At 65.3% G+C, this 19,842-nt stretch overlaps 1 protein-coding gene across 1 annotated transcript; it reads left to right on the plus strand.

Moving 5' to 3' along the window:
* Positions 1-1,693: 1,693 nt before the first annotated feature.
* KRBA1 (KRAB-A domain containing 1) lies at positions 1,694-12,629 on the plus strand. Its single transcript, XM_056106784.1, has 17 exons — positions 1,694-1,824; positions 5,923-6,049; positions 6,184-6,288; positions 6,373-6,486; positions 6,697-6,864; positions 7,193-7,303; positions 7,397-7,558; positions 7,797-8,099; positions 8,166-8,184; positions 8,229-8,401; positions 8,511-8,681; positions 8,902-9,051; positions 9,958-10,113; positions 10,208-10,378; positions 10,774-11,151; positions 11,533-11,592; positions 11,680-12,629. Exons 1-17 carry the CDS (start codon positions 1,813-1,815, stop codon positions 12,480-12,482), a joined length of 3,183 nt encoding a protein of 1,060 aa, XP_055962759.1. The 5' UTR covers positions 1,694-1,812; the 3' UTR covers positions 12,483-12,629.
* The last annotated feature ends 7,213 nt before the right edge of the window (positions 12,630-19,842 follow it).

The raw sequence follows: 19,842 nt of genomic DNA on the forward strand, positions 1-19,842 counted from the left end.
GGGTGGATGGATGGACGGATGGAAGGGTGGTTGCTTGTTCCACCTTAAGGTCTCTTTCTCCATGTCATGAAAGCATTGTGATGCCTTCAAATCCCTCCCAGCCAGCTGTGCCCCCTCAGTGATGAAGGATGGGTTTTACCAGGGACTGGCTGGTGACTGACCAGCCTCCCCTAAAGCTTTCCTTGAAGGTCAGGCCAGGAAAGTCAAAAGGACATCCAGGAAATATGGGAGGGGTCCAGTAAGGGTCCTGGAGCCTCAGAGCCATCAGAGAGAACCATGCCTGGGGCTTCCAGGGGAGAATCCTGTCCCAAATGTTCCAGAGGAAGAGAATATGTGGGTGTGGCATCTCTGGGCCCAGGGTCTCCTGACACTGGACCCTACAGTCTCTGGCAGCCGGGGCTGGCACACAAACCCTCTGCACCAAGCTGTTCTCCCTGGGGGTGTGCATCTCCTGCACACCAGACATAGCTGGGGACCTCTCCCCCACCCCGAAAAGTCCACTGCTCTCCTGCAGCCTTACGGAGTACCACCTCACCAGGAAACGGTAAGGCCCGCACTTCCTCTAACTCATCCAGCATCGAAAGACCAACTGACTCTAGGGGTTTCTGGGATCGCTAACAGTCCACCCAAGAGATCAGCAAATAGTCACATGAGCTAGAATGGCACCGAGGTCAATGCTCTGGTGACAAGCGAGCAGAGTGACAGATCTCAGGTTGCAACTCTTTCCCACCCCTTGGGGTCCATTCCTGCCACGCCTGCCAGGCGACCTGGCATCATGGAGGTTGGTGTAGGGGATGTACCTCTGGGAGAGATAGCCCATTTTATTTGTGCATCGTCACTTGGTCACAGGATACTGGGCCCTAAAGGAGATGAGTAGATGAATGGGTGGGTGGGTGGAAGGTTGGATGGATGGATTGGATAGATGGGTGGATGGACGGTTGGGAGGGCTGTGGCATGCATGGGTGAGTGGATGGAAGGAAGGGTGGGATCATAGGGTGGGTGGGTGGGAAGGAAGATGGATGCATGGATGGGTGGATGGACAGATGAATGCATGCATGGGTGAACGGGAGAGTGGATGGATGGATGGATGGATGGATGGATGGATGGATGGATGGATGGATGGATGGATGGATGGATGGATGGATGGGTAGTTGCATGGACAGGTGGGTGGATGGATGGAAGGGTGGTTGCATGGACAGGTGGGTGGATGGATGGAAGGGTGGATGCATGGTTTGGGTGGGTGAGTGGATAGACGAATGCATGGATGGATGGGTAGACAAACGGATGCATGGGTAGGTGGGTGGACGGATGGAAGGATGGACGCATGGGTTGGGTGGGCGAGTGGATTGGTGGACGCATGGATGAGTGGGTAGGCAGATGGGCGGATGTTGCTTGCACGGGCAGATGGAACGAATGGATGAATCAGCGCGTAGGCCGATGGATGAGTCCACGTGGAGCAGTACATGGCACGCGGGCCCACCTCACCGGGTCTCCTGGCCAAGCCCCTCCCTAAGCTTCCCGGGGGAGCGCGGGCCGGCTCCAGGCCTCCCCGCGCCCGCCCCGCCCCGCGCCGCGCCGCGCCGCCCTCTGGGAAGTGTAGTTCGCGCGTGCGCACGCCGGGCTCCGAGGCCGAGTGGTGTCCGGGCGGAAGTGGGGCGGCCCGTCCCGGGGCCGGCGCGGGGGGCGGGCGGGACGCGCCGCCCTCGCCCCGCCCCTGCGCCCCCGCCCCCAGGTGGCCGCGCCGCGGGGCCGGGGACAGAGGCGGACGCTGCCGCGGGCCGCGCCGGAAGCCGAGCCCGGCTGCGTCCGGGGATGGCGCGCCAGGTAAGGGGCGCGGGGCGCGGGCGGGAGCCCGGCACCCTCCAACTTTGGGGGCGGGCGGGCCCGGGGCGCGGGGGCGCGTGCGGGACCAGTCGCGACCCGGGACCCCCACCCCCCACCCCCGGGGGACCCGCGGGAGTGGCGCCCCGCCCCGCCGGGACCCCCGCAGCCCCTCGCGCGCGCGCCTCCCTTTATTCCCAGTTACCCGGCGAGCGGGGGGCTTGGAGGCCTCGGGGGAGGGGTGGGGGGGCGAGCGGTCCTGGGACTTGCAGCCTGGGGGGCTCCTAGCCCCGAGCGGGGGTGGGCGGCCAGGCCGGGGGCCCCCCCGAGGCCTCCCCCAGATGGAGGGTGTGGACCCCAGAGCCGGGGGGCGGCCTGCCGGGGGCTGTGGGGGAGGGGGCTGGCCGTTCCCGCGGGAGCGCCCCTGGAACTTGTTCTGTGATCGGGGGCGTCTCTGGGACCAGCCCCAGCCTCGGGGGGTCGCGGGGGCCCGCCGTGTGGCTCGCACTCCCCGCGCTCCGCCAGCCCCTTCCCTGCAGCTCCGGCCAGCCCCGGCCACGTCCCCTGCGCCCACACCGCGCCGTGCGCCCTGATCCTGGGCAGCGCGAGATGTCCAGGAGAAGGCCAGGACGCACCAGCAGGGACAGGGGCCGGAGGCCAGCGCGGCGCCCAGGAGCACAGCCTGCGGGGTCAGGCTAGGGAGCCCAGAGCCCTTGGAGACGCGTCCTGTGGACACTGGAGCTGGGGTGACCCCTCCGCGCTGGGGACGCGCAGGAGAGAGTTTTAGGAACACGGCAGCTCCCTTTCCACCAGTGGGCCCAGAAAGCTGGTCTCCTGTCTTTCCTTTCTTTCCTTGGGATTTTGGACCACACCTGGCAGTGCTTGGGGACTCCTAGCACGGTGCTCAGAGCGCCATGGGGTGGCAGAGACAAGCCCAGGCCTCCTGCATGTGAGTGAGGCAGCCCCTGTGGAGGCTGGGACCCTCTCCAGCCGGTCCACCCCTTCCCATTGGACTGCGTCATGGAAGAGTTTGTCTTTGAACGGGGAGCGAGGTGGCGCGGCCTTCCAGATGCCTGACAGCCCTGGGTATATTTAGCTGGGAGATAAAGAGGCCCCGGGCCCGGATGTGTGTGGAAGGGGCTGCTCTGTGCCGCGGAGGGCAGTTCAGACCTGCAGGTGACCTGAGGCGGACAGTTGGCCGTGGTACCTCGTGGCCCTTAACGTCCCACCGTTTGCTCCGGGCATGTGGCTCCAGACACCCGTTTCCCTTCCCCTGAGGCGGGCTGTTGGGACCCCAGTTTCTGGGTGAGTTTGCCCAGAGGACGGCGCTTCAGCAGCCCGGCCCCCTGGCCTGCCCTGTGTCTGTGTCCAGCGCTTGGGAACTGCATGTCCAGCCAGCAAGGAGGCCCCAGAGGGTGATGAGCGGCTGGGTTCGGCTCTGCCCTGTGCTGCCCGTCTGTGCTCTCCAGTCCTCAAAGGTGCTACAGTCCGAGCCCTGGGGAAAAGGTGGAGAATGGTGACCAGCATCTGGTCACCATGTGGCTGTTCCGCCCAGGCCCCACCAGCCCTGCAGCTCTGGACACACACAAACACCTTGCTGGGGAGGTTTCTGGATGCTGGTCCTTGACCTGCGAGATCTGGGCTAAGGCGGGTCTGGCAGGATGCAGGGGGAGCCCTTGAAGTCGAAAGTTTTGACGGGGAAGTCCTGTGTTTTTCAGCCCCGAGGTAGTGAGTGCTGAGGACGTGGGGTGTCCCGCACCCCATCTCTCACTGCTGTGAGATGCCCCTTTGGGAGCAGTGTAGATGCTCCCACGGAGCCAGCCCTGCCCCCGCCCCTTAGTGGGACAGCAGGGTCCTGTCCCATGCCCCAGCCCGCTGGTCCGTCTCTGGAGGAGCTGCCTGGTGTGGTGATGCTTGAGCTGGTTTGCACAGACCTCGCTGGGTGTTGAGGATTTTTTTTTCTTTTTGGGTCACACCCAGCGATGCTTAGGGGTTACTCCTGGCTCTGCACTCAGGAATCACTCCTGGCAGTGCTGGAGGACCCTGTGGGATGCCGGGGATCGAACCAGGGTCGGCTGCATGCAAGGCAAACACCCTGCCTGCTGTACTATTGCTTTGACCCTCGTGAAGATTTTTAAAAACAGGATGTTCAATGCTTGTTTTCTTCTCTTTTTTTTTTTTTTGCCTTTTTTTTTTTTTTTTTTCAGTTTTTGGGGGCCACACCTGGAGGTGCTCGGGGCTTACTCCTGGCTGTGTCCGGGATCACCCTTGGCAAGGTTCAGGGGAGCCTCTGGGACGCCAGGGATGGAACCCATGCTGGCCGCATGCAAGGCAGGCGCCCTCCCTGCTGTCCCAGCACTCTGGACCACATGCGTGTTTTCTTCTGCACAGTCATTGTAACCAGAGCCTTTGGTGTTGGCCCCCGGGCGTCTGTCCACGCTGCGTGCAGAGACCATCCACGCTGCGTGTGGGGACTGTCCACGCTGCGCACAGGGACCATCTGCTCATGCTGCAGGCAGGGACATCTGTCCATGCTGTGGGTAGGGACTGTCTGTCCACAGTGTGCAGGGACTGTCCACACTGCATTCAGGAACCATCTGTCCACGCTGCGGGCAGGGACTGTCTGTCCACACTGTGGGCAGCTCTGTCAGAACCGCCATCCCTCCCCACACTCACAGTCAGGCCAGCAGTGTGAGGGGCTAGCTCTGTCCTGGGGTCACGGCTGGGCCACGTTCCCTTGAGAGAGAGAGATTGGGGCAGGTTCCCTGGTACCTGATGTCTTCTAGAAGGGCACTTCCCCGCCAGCGAGGAGGGCCAGGCAGGAGGAGGACAGAGCGGAAACACAGGGACTTGGAACAAAACTTGGGCCTCACAACCACTCATGCAACCCTGTCCTGCGTGGATGCCCCCCTGCCCCAATCGCCGTCTGCATGGACTGTAGCTGCCATCTGCATGCGCTCAGGATCCAGGGCGGGCGCAAGAGTGCCCAGCTCTGCAGCCAGGTGGCATCCCCGCCAGGGTCCCTCTCGCCCGCCATGTGGGAAGATTCTAGAAGGGAGTTTGGAGAGGGTGTGGGGGCGGAGCAAGGCAGGTGCTGTGGACGGGGAAGGGTGCTGCCCTAGGCAGGAGGGCATCCTCTGGCCTGTGTGTGGGTGTCATCACGGCGGGCATTGGCGCCCAGGGCTCGCCCACCGGGACCCCCTTTGGGTTCTCTCCCCACCACGCGCCGGACAGCCAGAGGGAAAGGGGTGCTGGGGGGATTATGGAGGTGCGAGCAGGCCTGGTCAGAGGGCGCTGCCTGCCGAGGGCCGTGGGTGGCCAGGGACACACCCTGGGCCCCTGTGACCTCGGGGCCCCTGACTTGGGCAGACCCGGGAGGTCCCATGGGTGCTGGGGGTGGCAGCCATCGTGGTGCCAGGTGGCTGTGGTGACCGCTTGGATGTCGGGCTAGAGCTGAGATGGCAGGGGCCAATGTCAGCCATCTTGGGAGCGTCCCCTCATGGCCCTCAGAGGCCAGAACACACTAGGACCCCCCAAAGTCTCTTTCGCCTTCCAGGACCCTGGGATGGGGTGGGGGGGTACGCTCTCCAGGACCCTGCTGTCCTGGGGTGCCTCTCGAAGCCCAGCCTAGGGTGGGTGGGGGCAGGACTGAGCCCAGAGGGGCCCCGGGGACCCCCACTGTCCTGTCTGCTGCAGAGGCCCCTGGGGATGTATGTGGGGAGAGGGGGAAGCCCCCGAGGCCGGGAAAGAGGACGGGCTCAGCCCAGCCTGGGGGTCCAGCCCACGGCCTCTTCCCTGGCTGTACGGCCAAGGGTCCCCTGGGGTGTGGATGGGAGCTGCCGGGACTGGGGGACGTGTGACCGCCACAGCCATGGTCCTGCTGTGGGCACCGTGCAGTGGCCTTTGTCCCTGGTCCCCGTCGCTCACTGGCGACCTATTTTGGTGCTTTGGGGCTGGCTGGTAGGTGGGTGGGTGGGTGGGTGGATGCCGCCACCGATTGATTCTGGGGTCAGGGGGATGAGGAGGGGGTCCGCGGGGCCGAGCCCCTCCGCCCGCCCCGCCTGGTCTCGGCAGAGCCCCCTCCCCGCCCCCTGCCCGCAGGTGCCCATCGCCTTCGGGGACCTGGCCGTGCGCTTCTCCCCCGACGAGTGGCGGCTCCTGGGCGAGGGCCAGCGGGAGCTGTACCGGGACGTGATGCGTGAGAACTACGAGACGCTGGTCTCTCTGGGTGAGCCCCGAGGAGGGGGAGGAGGGTCCCGCTGGGGGCAGGGGTCATGCGCGAGGATGACGAGACCAGTGGGTGAGCCTGGGGGAGGCGGCGGGGGGGTGGTCAGGCTTCGACGGTCCCCCCTGCTCCCCCAGGGACGTCCGAGCGGCTCCCTCTCTCTGCCTTCCTGTCCCCCACGGAGCCCAGAGGAGTCCAGGGCGCCCGCACCCGCCTGGACAATGGGCAGGTACCGCCCGGAGGTGAGTGGGCTGGGCAAGGCGGGGGTGGGGGGTCACCTCGAGAGGGTCCCGGGTGCGAGTGGGCTCACCCCGGCCTCCCCGCAGGCGCCGCCCGGCACAGCCTGCCCCTCAGCGCCCTGGTGCAGCTGGTGAGGGAGATCCCGGAGTTCCTGTTCGGAGGCGCAAGCCCCGAGGGCGGGGAACAGGCCAGCCCCGAGGGTAAGTGCCCCCCCCCCAGTTCAGGGTCCTGCAGGGGTGTCCCCGTGGTGGGGGTCGGGGGGCGCCTGGGTGGTGTGGAGCGTGACCCCTGTGGCGAGCCGGGACCCCCTCCCCACGTCCCGGCAGTGCCCGTGGGGTCCAATGCAGGGGGACAGGCGTCCCAGTTGGTGCTGGCAGGGCCCTGACCCCGGCCCCTCTGCCTGCCCACAGCGGCCGAGATGGCCGAGGGGACCGTGAGGACTGCGGGGACGGGCCTCCCGCCCGGCTGCCTCCCGGACGCCTTCGAGGGTCGCCCCAGCCTGACCGCCACGCCCAGCGGCAGCTCCTCATCCAGCGACCTGCCTGGAGCTGGGGGCCAGGGGAGCCCCCGCCCCCTCAGTGAGTGCCCCCCGCCCCGCCACCTGCTCTGTGCGCGTGACCCTGCTGAGCCCGGGTCCGAGGAATCCACCCAGGGAACAGAAGGGACAGCGGCCTCTCGGGGCCTGGTGTGAACACTCGCCAACGTCTGGGCCGGCCCCGTGCTTGGGGGTCTGCAGTCTGCAGTGGGCGCCCACTGTGCCGGGTCTGGGAGCCAGGGAGGTCACCTCGGGACCCGCAGCTGACTCTGAAGGACTCAGGGAGGGTCCCCCACCCCCGCCCCCATCCCCAAGGCGCTGCGTGGGGGCCCTGGGTCCGGACTGGAAGGCTGTCCCTCTCGCCCGTGCAGAGACCGGGGATGCGGCATGTCCACGCGACAGGGACGGTGCAGAGGTGCCGCCCAGGGAGCCTAGCCCGGGCCGGGGACCCCTCAAACTGGAGGCCTGGAGCCCGGGGCCAGGTGAGCTGCTCTCCTGGGGGCTCCGTGGTGGGCGGGAGGGAGGGAGGGAGAGAGGAAGGGGTCACCCGTCCTCACGGGACCCCTGTGCCCCAGGGCCTGTCCCCTCAGCGGGCAGCAGCCCCCTGCAGGGGCTCATGAACTGCCTGAAGGAGATCCTGGTGCCCCTGCCGCCCACGGCCACCCGCAGCGCACGGCCCCTCGGCCCCACGTACTCCAGCAGGACGGAGCCAGGGTCTGGGAGCCCCCCTGGGGGAGGTGAGCCGGAAGCCCCTCTCTGGGAACTAGAGGCTGCCATGTGGTGGGGGAGGGGGAGCCCCTGGGGGTCAGCTGGGAGGGAGGCTCACGTGGGCTGAGTCGCACCCTGTCGCACCAACAGCCCGGTGGGCCCCGTTGGGAAGGTTGGGCAGTTGTGGGTTTGGGTTAAAGGCCTCTTGCGGGGCCTAGAGAACCATCTAGAAGTTCCCCCTCTGCGCCCCTCCTTCGCTCTGTCCAGTTCCAGGGCGCCCGCAGGCCGGCGTGGCCAGCCCAAGCCCAGAGAAGCCAGTGGCCTGTGCCCGCCAAGCTGAGCCCAGGACCCCGCCGGCCCCCACACTGCCCCCTGTAGTGGGCCGCAAGGACCCGGGACCACCGGCCCGTGATGGTGGCGTCTTCCCTTTGCCTGTTGTGAAGACCGAGGCTGCACCCGTGGACTGTCCCCTGCGGGGGCTGCTGAACTGTTTGCGGGAGCTCCCTGAGGCCCAGGGCAGGCGCCCGCTGCCGTCGGAAGAACCCGGGGCCTGGAGGAGGAACGCTGGAGGTACAGACCCCCCTGCGGGAACCCCCCGGGCGGGGGGTGGGCTCCTCCACTCGCTTCCGGCTCCAGTTCTGAAAGGGGGCACGGGGTGGGCAGGAGGGGGCCTGGGCAGCCCTGTCCCGGTCCCCTAAGCCATGGGGGGCTTCCCGCAGGCCTGGGCCCCCCCGCGCCCCCCGCCGGAGCTGGGCTGTCCGTGGTGAAGGTGGAGGGCGGCTGGACCGCGAGCCCGCCCGTGCCTGCGTCCTGTCGGCTCAGCAGACAGAGCCCCTCGGCCGCCAGCAGCCCAGGGGGCCGTGTGGCCCCAGGTGAGGCCTGCGGGGGTCCGGCCGGGTCCCCAAACCCCTACCCCTCAGCGGAGCGAGGCCCGGCCGGGGATGTGCCCGCGGTGGTGATGGGGCCTCTCCCCTGTCCCAGCCGGCAGTGCCTCGAGCTCGCCCCTGGACGCCCTGGAGGCCTGTCTGAAGGGCATTCCCCTGAGTGGCTCGTTACCTCCCCAGCCGCCCGCCGCCTGGTTCCCGAGCCCCCCACCAGGAGCCCCCGGGTCTCCACGGCCCGAGCTGCTGCCCCGAGGAGCACGCGGGGAAGGTAGACGGGCGGGTGGGGGGGTGGGGGTCGGGGGTCCCCTCTCCCCCTCCTCCTCTTCCTCCTTCTCCCCCCCTTCCTCCTCTTCCTCGTCCTCCTCCTCCTCTTCCTCCCCTTCCTCCTCTCCCTCCTGGGATCCTGGGAGCTCAGCCCCTCTGCACTAGGCAGGGGGGCCCCCTGCAGGTCCCCTGGCTCCTGACACAGCTGCACCCCCCCCCAACAGAGCTGACCGCCTCCCCGGCCCTGGGCCTGCAGACCCTTGCGCGGGACGGCCCCCTGGGCACCCCCACCAGCTTCTCCTCCTCCAGCAGCACCGACGGGGACCTGGATTTCCAGAGCCCCGAGGGCAGCCAGGGTCGCCTGCCCGGGAAAGGTGAGAGGCGGGGAGAGATGGGGAGGGGGCTACCCCCCCGTCTGGACCTCGACGGTCCGGGTCCTCACCTAGCAGAGGTCACGCTCCTTTTTTTTTATTTTTTTATTTTTTTGTTTTTGTTTTTTGGGTCACACCCGGCGATACTCAGGCCTTCCTCCTGACTCTGCACTCAGGAATCACTCCTGGAGGTGCTCAGGGGACCCTATGGGAGGGATGCCAGGGATTAGAACTCAGGCTGGCTGCGTGCAAGGCAAACGCCCTCCCCGCTGTGCAATTGCTCCGACCCCAGAGGTCACACTCCTGACGATGAGGACATCCCCAGTGTCCCAGCCCTCGTCCCGGCCACCCGAAGAGGGAGGTCCCTGCCCCCACACTGACCCCGACTGGGGCCCTGGAAGGCCACATCTTCCCTGTCACAGGCTGTTGCAGCAAGGGTCCTGTGGGTTCTGGGACAGAACTGTCACCTGCCAGGGGCCCAAGCGAGAGGACCGCTGGGAGGCACTGGCCTTCCCGTACGGTCCCCTGAGCCCAGGCCAGGAGTGAGCCCTGAGCCTCGCCAGGTGTGCGCCCCCCAGACGACCAATAAAAATAGACGCTTCCTGCCCAGCTTGCCTGAGCTCCGCGGGTGTCCAGCAAGGACCGGCCAGCCGGAGCCGGCCCTGCCCTCTTGTGCCTGGGTCTGATGGGGCGGCTCTGCGGGTTCTGATGGCATCTGTGTCACTCTCCTACCCCCGAGTTCAAGGCTCGGAGACGGCCGCTTTGCTCCCCTCCCAGGGCCACCACTGAGCTGCTGGGCAGGCTGAGGCTGTCCTGGGCGCTGGTGGGTGGCACTGCCTCCAGCTGGGTGCAGGGGCTGCAGGCAGGGGGGCCGGGGGCACCCAGCTGGAACCCGCGGGGTCTTTGCAGGAAGCCCGGTGGGTAGCTCCCCGCTCCAGGGCCTGGAGAACTGTCTCCGCGACATCCCCGCGCCCAGGCTGCGGCCGGCCTGGTCCTGGTCCTCGGCGGCGGCGGACAGGGCACCCCGGAGAGCAGAGCCCAGGAACTGGGGCGCAGACAGGGAAGGTGAGTCGGGCTCGCCCCCCCTCCCCCGTGGGTCTGCCCCTCCACGTCCTCCCAAGCAGCCCGTGACGGGCGTGTTGGCTTCCCGTTGGTACAGGAGCAAGAGGTGAGGCCGGCGAGGCAGCCCATCTCGCCCAGCGAGCCCGGGACCCTCCCCCCAGGAGCCTGCGGCCGGCCAGCCCGCCAGCCCTGGTCCCCGCCTGCTGTCCACGCGGCGCCAAGGAGCCCGGGGTCCCGCGGGGGCTGCCGTGGAGGTGGCCGCCGGAAGGTGAGCTGCATGCCTGCCTCGCAGTGGGGGCGTTTCTCTCCCGCGTCGGAACCCCTGTGCCCTGGGGCCCGCCCCCCTCCCCATGCCGTCCTGTTGGTCAGGGTCTCTGCTGCAGACCCTTCCCAGACGCCTCCCCAGCCTGGAGCCCCCTCCCTCCTTGCAGCGTGCAGAGCGTTTCTCTGGCCCTCTGCAGTCGGTGGCCTCCCGGGGAGCTTCTAGAAGGTTCCCTGCCTCCCCTGCAGAGTCCCCGAGGAGTGGCCGGGCTCTCGGGCCAGGCACCCAGAGCCCGGGGGCCATCCGAGTGCGCCCTGGGCGCCGTCCACTGCGGGGGGGGGGGGTGGCGGGAGCGTGTCCTCCCGCCTGATGGGCACGGACGGCCCTTGTGCCCTCCGCAGGGGCGCCCAGCCGGCCGTCCCCACTCCGCTGCCTGGAGAACTCGCTGAAGGGGATCCTGCCCGGGCGGCCGCTGCGCTTCGCCTGCCTGGCGGGGCCCAGCCCCAGCCCCAGCCCCGGCTCCAGCTCCAGCTTCAGCAGCTCCGAGGAGGAGCCGCGCCCCGAGCCTGCGCCCTGGCCGCCCCGCCTGCAGGGGGCGGCACCGCCGCCGCCCCGAGACCCGGGCGCGGGGCCGGCCCCCACCCAGCCCCGGGGGACCCCGGAGGACCCGGCGGGGCTGCCCAGCAGCCAGGGCCCAGGCCCGCCGTCACCCACCAGCCACAGCCCCACGGACGGCCCCGGGGGCGCAGGACCCGCCGAGCACAGTGCGCTCGGCACAGGTGAGCCCCTCCACCCGGGGACCGCACGCACCCTCCGGGCAGACGCGGGTCTAGGGGTCCCCCAGTTCCCCTGCAGACACGGGTCTTGGGATCCCCCAGCCCCCCGGATTGGCACGGGCCTCGGGATCTCCACTTCCCAGCGAGCCCCAAGTCCTGGATGTCCGTGGGGGTCCAGGTCGGGGTCGGGACCAACCCCCATGCGGTCCTGTTGGTCGGGTTTGTGCGCGGGTGCGCGCGGGTGACCCTAACCAGGCGCGAACCCGCAGAGGTCTGGAAACTGGGCAGCCGTCGGGGAGCGCGTGGGGCGCACGGGGCAGAGCCCGGGGGCGCGGGCACATACCCACTTCCCGTGTGCCACACTCATGCCTGCCCCGCCCACAGCCGCCCACCTGGAGACGCGACCGGAGCCCGGACCTGCGCACCAAGGATCCACGGCCGCAGGTGCGCGCCCCCGGGGCACCCGGCAGACCCAGGGGAAGGCCCCGCGGGCGCGCACCCAGCCACTGACCAGGTCCGCTCTTTGTTCAGGACACACCACCACCAGCGGGAGGCCACCTCCTCCTCCGGGAAGCCCCCCGCCACCCTCGACCGGCGCCCGGCCGCCGTGCCCGTGCGCGGGCAGCCTGCAGCAGGAGCTCCGCGGCCTCAGCACCGCCCTCTCCGAGAAGCTGGAGCGACTGGCCGCCGCCCTGGCCGGCCTGTCCCAGGAGGTGGCCGCCGTGAGGACGCAGGTGGAGCGGCTAGGGCGGCAGCCACGGGCCCCGGCTCCCAAGACTCGCGCGGCGTGGCGCGCGCCACGCTGGCCAGCGGGCCCAGGACACCGGCCGCTGCCCTACTGGAGACACAGGGGCCCCGCCCGGCCCAAGCCCCGGCTGCTGCGGGGCCCGGCCGGAGACTCGCCGGGCCTGTCCGCCAGCGGCCGGTTCCGCCTGGGCCCCCAGCTGCCCGCGGCCACCGCCCCGGGAGAGCCGCCGGGCCCCAGCGCCAGCCCCTCCGCCCAGCCCCCGCCTCCAGCGTGCGCCAGCGGAACGCACCCCTCCCTCGGACACCCCGGCGGCCCCCGAAGCCCCCCGCCGCCTTCGGTGCCTGCTGCCCCCCAGGTGCCCACGCCCGTGCCCCGCACAGACGCAGACCCGCCGGGCCCCGGCGACCTGCTGGCCGGCGTCCAGAGGGCGCTGCAGGCCGAGCTGTGGGGTAGCGAGCCCCTGGCCCTGCGCTGGGGGTCGCCGGCCCACCGCCTCCACCTGCGCGGGGCCGCAGAGGACGCAGCCCCTCCACGGGGCCACCTGACTCCCGGCCCCGGCCGAACCTTCCCGGTGTCAGGGCCGTAAGGTCACCCCAGGACACTGCCATCACCTCAGGGAGGCCCCGTGGTGGGGTCTTCTGGGCTCAGGTTCCTTGAATGTCCCCGGCCCGGCTGCATTGTCCATTAAAGAAGCTGGTCGCTGAGGGAACAAAGCTCGTGTCTGCGGCTGTCACTGACCTGGAGCCTCTGGGGGCCCCCAGCACCCACAGGAGGGGGTCCCTGCTGGCCTCTCCGTCGCCTGTCTGTGGCCTCAACAGGGTTCTCGCTGCCGCCCCTCACTTAGGGGTCCCCCAGTGCAAGTCCCCATGACCACCTGACTAGGACCCCCTCTTCCCCACACTTGGTCCCCCCCACCCCCAAGGCCATGTGTCCAAATAAGGCCACACTGGGTTGTAGTCAGGGCTAGGTGCTCACTTTGAATGTGGGTCACTTCAGGCCTGAGGGGCCGGGCTGGACCCGAGTTTTTTTCGCCTGAAGAACATGGCCAAGGTCAGCTGGGACCCCGCCAGTCGCTGGGCTCCCCCCTAAAGGTGGCAGTTGGTGGCCCATGGAGACTTGCCCTTCACCCTGGGGCTCCTTTCAGGCTGGATCTCCCACCCAAGAAGGACCTGCTGGCCGTGCTGGTGTGGAGCCGGGAGCCCTGAGGGTTCACAGGCAGTCCTGGGTGACGCCCCGCGGGAAGGAGCTGGTGCTTATGGGATGTGACTGTTTGGGGTCACAGGGACCCCTGCATAGGGTGGGGCTGTGAATCGGCTGGGCACTCGATGGGGCAGACATTGCAGGGGCCATGGGGGCGGGAAGGAGGACGTCTCCCCCCACCCTGACCTTGTCCACTGGACGGGCTGCAGGGCCTGCTCCCAGGAGAAGTGCAGAATGTTGAGTCAGCAGCAGGTCACTGCCTGTGGGACCCCACTCCCATGTGCCCATGGCCAAGCCCGCTGGCCCCTCCTGCCCCGGCAAGAGCACTGGATACCCGTTTCTCCCTGTTTCCCGGGCGTTTTGGGAGAGTATGGAGACCAGGCCCGTGGGGGGAGGCAGTGTGCAGGCAGGGGGCATGGCTCTGCCTTGGGGTGCAGCCCCGGGACACCACCCCTCCCACCGTGAGGCTGCGTGGGCAGGTGCAGGGACCTCAGTGCCTCCCAGTTCATGCCAGGGACCCCTTGATGCACCGGCGCCCCATGGCAGCAGTGAGGCCCTATGCTGGCCCTGACACCCTGTGGTCATGCCACTGACCGGGCGGAAGCTTGAACCTCACTCTCTGCCCTTCACAGTTCCTCTGTGGCTCTTATAGTTGCTCACGGCGCAATTCTATTGATTTTATATATTTTTTTTCTTTTTGGGTCACACCCAGCAATGCACAGGGGTCATTCCCGGCTTTGCACTCAGGAATGACCCCTGACGGTGCTCAGGGGACCATATGGGATGCCGGGAATTGAACCCAGGTCGACCGCATGCAAGGCAAATGCCCTACCTGCTGTGCTATTGCTCCAGCCCCTGATTTTATTTTTTTGCCTGAACATGGCAGGGCTCGCTCAGGTGACAATCAGGGGCCCTGGGCTCATTCCCAGTGGTGCTCAGCTGGGAACCATCAGCCCAATTACACGTACCATGAGTGAAGGGGCGTTTCCTTAATTGCTGTGTGCAGCTGAGGGCATGACACCACACCTGGTACCTTGTCCCCTCACCTGATGCTCTGCTCATGTGTCCTGTGCTCTCTTTCTCTGTCTGTCTCTCTCTGTGTCTCTGTCTCTGTCTCTGTCTCTCTGTCTCTGTCTCTCTCTGTCTCTCTCTCTCTCTCTCTCGTATAAATGTTTTCATCATTCCAGCTTTTCTGTAGCTTCAAATGTTAAAGAGCCAGAAAGGAGAAGCAAGAAGGTGAGGAGGAGGCAGGAGGCAGATCTCAGGAGGCAGGTCTGGGTGAGGGAGGATGGGGAGGGCTGGAGCCAGCAGCAAAGGCCCCCCCCAGGATCCCGGAGCCAGCCACTCCCCTCCGCGGAGACTTGCTGGGCACGGGCTGGCCCCGAGAACAAGCTTAAACAAGTGTTGAAATATTGAGTACAGCGGCCACAGTATTAAAATTCTAGCAGGCAGGCATGATCTTGGTCAGACTTTCAGCTTTTATGTTTTAAATAATGAAAACACTATATATATATATATATATATATATATATATTTACTTTTTGGGTCACACCCGGCGATGCTCAGGGGTTACTCCTGGCTCTGCACTCAGGAATTACTGAATTACTCCTGGTGGTGCTCGGGGGACCATATGGGATGCTGGGAATCGAACCCGATTGGCCGCATGCAAGGCAAATGCCCTACCTGCTTTGCTATCGCTCCAGCCCACTTTATATATTCTTATATATTAAAGTTTTGTTTCAGTCATTCTGCTGAGTGTGAGTGAGAAAATCGAAATGGGGATTAGAAATATTTTAATTAAGAGCACTGCCAGCAAAAACCTTACAGATTAAATCGACATCTGTATTCAGAGACTAACAGGCATTGGAAATGGAAAAAAAAGACCGAGAATTGACTAGAAGGTAATGAGCGGAACTGTAAGGAAATTCTGCATCCAGGGGGGTTGCGAAGAGCCGAAATTTGTGGCAGTTTCTTTAGCCAAGCTGACAAAACTGGCACTTCCGTAATGAAATCATCAAAGACGATCTACCTCAGGCTTCTAGCGCTGTCGGTCACACAGGCTAAAGACACCTGAAGAAACGTCACCGAAAATTTTAAAATTCAAGAGGGCCGGAGGGATAAGTTAAGAGTGGACAGGGCACTTGCCTTGCACAATGTCAAGCCGGGTTCGGTCCCCAGCACCCCAGATGGTCCCCTGAGCCTCCCAGGAGTGGTCCCTGAGCACAGAGCCAGGGGGTAAGTCCTGAGCAAATCTGTCTGTGGCCCAAAAACAAAACTAAAACAGAGACCTGCATGAGTGGAGCCAGAGAGATCGGGCAGAGGCCAAGGAGCTTAACTTGCACAAGGCCAAGCCAGGATTAGTCTGCGGCACCCCATATGGTCCCCAAGTCCTGCAAGAAGTGACCCCTGAGCAGAGCCAGGAATAAGCCCTGAGCACAGCTGGGTGTGGCCTGAATACAAAGGAACAGCAGGCTCAAGAAGAAACAAAAACTAAACCGTTTCATACCATTAAGAGTGCAAGGATGGGGGGTCAGAGCCATAGTACAGCGGGTAGGGCGTTTGCCTTGCATGTGATCGACCCAGGTTCGATCCCCAGTATACCATATGTTTCCCCAAGCACCGCCAGGAGTAATTCCTGAGTGCAGAGCCAGGGGTGACCCCTGAGCATCTCTGGGCGTGGCCCATAAAGCCAAAATAAATAAATAAATAAATAAAGGTGAAAATTTCAGGGGAAGGAGTGGGGGTGGGGAGGGGCATGCAGTTCTCTGGGTGACTCTGGACTTGGGGTACGTGATTGGTATGGTGGAGGTATGCATGGGGGCTATGGGGGGCGCGGCTGTAAGTGTGGTGGCAACTCCCCTCCAGGTTGGGGGTCCATGAATCACCAGCTGAGAATCCTCTGCCCCGCAGACCCCCAGGAAAATGCAGTCTCTGCTCCCATTCCAGCACCTCGGAAATTCTCTCTGACAGCTCATCAATCCTCCGTTCCTGGACCACCTGCCCTCTCCCAGGAAATATTTGCAAGGGGCGGGAAACTTCACATCTGGCGCTCGGGCTGTGGGAGCAGATAAGGGGGCGCCCAGCCGGGGGCGCGTCGGACCTGGGCAGAGCCGCGGGAACTGCATTTCTGAAATTCCTCTGCAGGAGGGGAGAGTCGGGAGCGGCTGGAGGAAGAGAGGGGACTGGGCCCGTGGGCCACGGGGGTCACATCCTGCCTAGGTGCGTCCTCCCCGGGAGCATCCTTCCTGGGCGCTGGCCCCACGCGGGACCGGCCACGTCTCCCCACAGCCGGGGGCCAGCGGGCAGGGGCGGCAGGAACCTCCTCAGGGACCTGCGCGCCCGGTGAGCCCGCCTCGGCTGACCACCCGTCTCATCGCGTCCAGCTCCCCTGGCCCTGAGATCCGGGTGGTTGGTTGGGGAGGGTCGCTCCAGGGTCGCAACTGCAGCGGGTACGGTGTGTGGCGGCGGGCGATGTCCTCCTGGAGTCCGGCCCAGCCCACCTAGACGCTGACCCTCTCGCTGGGGAGCCCCCCAGGCCTAGCAAGCTGCGGACAGCTGCCTAGAACGGGGTGGCCCGCAGGGGGCGCTGCTTGAAGCCTTTTTGCTTGCGTTGAGTTCTGTCTGAGAGGACCCGGGTGGCCCTGCGGCTCTGGGTCCCCCGGAGCTCTCAGGGTGGGAGCAACCACTGCAGGGAGACTGTCCCTCCAGACGGGGGCGGCCGAGTCCAGGCTTCTCAGTTCTGGGTGCAGAGAGCTGGACCTGCGCCCTCCCCAGGGCTCACAGCACCACTGGGACCCGTTCCATCCTTCCTGCCCCATCATCCCTGGCCCCATCCCTCCCAGCCCCATCCTTCCCGGCATGCAGAGCCCAGAGCCCCCCTGGCCTTGGGCCCCTGCCCACGATGATTCATCTGACAGTCTCCCCTGAGACCCTCCGGGGAGTCCTGGCTGTCACCCGAAAGAGGGCCTAGCCAGGAGGGACACCCACAGGAACACTGTGTCCAGTCATCCCAGGGGGGTGGGAGAGAATGATCTAGAACATTCAGGGAAGAGGCGTTTCCCCTGTTCTGCTCTCAAGGTCACAGCTATGAGCTCATGTTCAGGTGAAGGCAAGGTCAAAGCCCATGGACACACCACCAGCCAGTCTTCCCTGTGGGACGTCTCCATTCAGGAGTTTCCCTGTCCTCCTGCCAACACTCACACGTGTCTCACAGGCATACACACACAGCACGCAGGTACACACAGGTGCACACACACGCACGCACATGCACGGAGTAACACGTGCTCATGCCGGCTCTTGCCCACCCCCCTTTGCACACTTCCACCCCTCAGGTGCTATGGTCGGACCCAGCCTTCGTGTTCGGGCTGCCCCAGGGGACACCTGAACTTGCTCTCACACAGCAGCCTGAGGCCGGCTGGCCACCAGACCAGCGCCCATGTCCAGCACTGCCCAGCCCTGCGCCCAGGGACAGCAGGGCCCCGGCCGGTAGGCACTCCAGCTGGGCTGAGATAAGACGGCGGGACTCTGGCAGCTCTTGACGCGCCCTCTGACTCTGGGTGCCCAAGCCCACCTCGGGGTCTCCCCCTCTGTGACCCCGTTCCTGGAGCAGTGTGGAGTGCACGCCATGGCTACCTCCTCATGTGGCTAGGGTCCACGTGTGACAGAGCCCCCTCATGCAGTGGGCACCCCCCTGGGAGGGCACGTGGGGACCTGCAGGGTGGGCTTCCACTAGGGCCGGGATGAGCCCCCACAGCCCGCAGGGGTACAGCCCTCCAGCACCTCGGGAAATACCTCTGAGCAGACCCACTGACCCACAGAAACTCCCAGATCATAGCTAGACTCGTTCGGAGTGTTTGGTTTGGGGGTCACACCCAGTGATCTTCAGGGCTTCCTCCTGGCTCTGAGCTCAGGGATCACTCCTGGCAGGCTCAGGGGACCGTGGGGGAACGGGGAGCGGGCTGGGGACCAAACTGAGATGCTTCTGGTCGCGGGTCAGCAGCGGTCAGTCAGGAATGCCCTGTGAGGTGCCCGCAGCTGTGTCTTCTACACACACCTTCATGCCATGGTGTCCATCACCATGGAAACCACCTATGATCACAGCATCTATTCTGTGCCCATCCCCACAGTGCCCACCCATAGTGTCCACTCTTGTGCCCATCCCGCAGCTCCCATCCCCGCAGTATGTACTCCTGTGTCCACTCTACAATGCCCGTCCCCAACATCATCTCAGGGAAGGAGGCGCAGAGGCAAGCCAGCACCTTCCCTGCACCCTGACATCCCCAGGGATTGGGGGGGTTGGGGTACAGGGAGTGTGTGAGGGGACGCTGAGTCCAGAGTAGTGGGGAGCCTCTGGCACAGGACGCTGAGTGGGTGCCCCTCACAGATGCCCCGGCGCCTGGCACTCCTGGCCCATCCTGCTCACCCAGATACAGGCTGACCCCTGCTCTGTGCCTGACACACCCCGGGGCTCTCCTCCAGGGCACCCCCATCCCCTGGCTGCCCCAAACCTTCAGGCTCTGCCCTGGGCAGCATCTGCATCCTGAGAAAGAAGATATCAATCTGAGGTCAGGGGAAGGATGGGGAGAGACACCCCGACCCTGGCTCCATCCCTGAGCACCTCCAGCAGTGACCCCCCCTCCCCGAGCACCGCCAGCAGTGACCCCCAGAGTACCGCCAGCAGTGATCCCCCAAGCACCACCAGCAGTGAGCCCCAAGCACCACCAGCAGTGACCCGGAACCACCGCTGGGTTCAGCCCCCAAACCCAAGCGAGGGACAGGCAGGGGTGGGAGAGGGACCCTGACTCTGAGCTACCACAAAGCCACGCAATGCTGCTGGGGGGTCCCTGGAAATGGGGCAAGGAGGGACCTGGCTTCTGTCCTGGTCCTCAGCCAGACTCAGGCCCAGGGATGGGGGAGCATCTGATGGTGTGGGGGTCTCAGGTTGTGCAGCTCCCTAGGCCCACCAAACGGGACCCAGGGAGCCTTTAGGCCCCCAGAGTGACCCCTCGCTCCAGCTGCCTCTCCCTCTCTCGGACAGTGCTGCCAGGTGGAGAAGGTCAGGAAACATCTCTCCGGGATGGAAAGATTCTGGAAGTCAGTGGCTGTAGTCACACAACACTGTGAAAGGGTTATCCCCAAATTAGCACTGTAGTACTGTCCTCCCGTTGTTCATCGATTTGTTCGAGCGGGTACCAGTAACATCTCACAACAAATTGTGAGACTTGTTACTGTTTTTGGCATATCGAATATGCCACGGGGAGCTTGCAAGGCTCTGCCATGTGGTCAAGATACTCTCAGTAGCTTGCCGGGCTCTCTGAGAGGGGCGAAGGAATCGAACCCAGGTCGGCCACATACAAGGCAAAGGCCCTACCCGCTGTGCTATCACTCCAGCCCATTCCCGAATGACACACTTAAAAATGGTTTCTCGGGGGTCGGAACGATGGTACAGAGTGTAGGGCGTTTGCCTTGCACATGGTTGACCCAGGTTCGATCCCCGGTATACCATATGGTCCCCCGAGCACCGCCAGAAGTAATTCCTGAGTGCAGAGCCAGGCGTGACCCCTGAGCATCGTTGGGTGTGACCCAAAGAGAAAAAAAATGGTACAGCCGTAGGGCCAGAGCTATAGCACAGCACGGAGAGTGCTTGGTTGCATGCAGCTGACGAATTCAATCCTCGGCATCCCGTATGCTCTCCCCAGCCCTCAAGAAGTGATCCCTGAACGTAGAGCCTGGAGTAAGCCCCGAGC

The sequence above is a fragment of the Sorex fumeus genome, unplaced genomic scaffold (genome assembly GCF_029834395.1).
Source record: "Sorex fumeus unplaced genomic scaffold, SorFum_2.1 ptg000143l, whole genome shotgun sequence".
In the NCBI taxonomy this organism is placed as follows: domain Eukaryota; kingdom Metazoa; phylum Chordata; class Mammalia; order Eulipotyphla; family Soricidae; genus Sorex; species Sorex fumeus.

Coding starts and splice junctions, on each gene's coding strand:
- KRBA1 (XM_056106784.1), top strand. Junction 9,052..9,957: donor GGGTCGCCTGCCCGGGAAAG/GTGAGAGGCGGG, acceptor GGGTCTTTGCAG/GAAGCCCGGTGGGTAGCTCC. Junction 10,379..10,773: donor GTGGAGGTGGCCGCCGGAAG/GTGAGCTGCATG, acceptor TGCCCTCCGCAG/GGGCGCCCAGCCGGCCGTCC.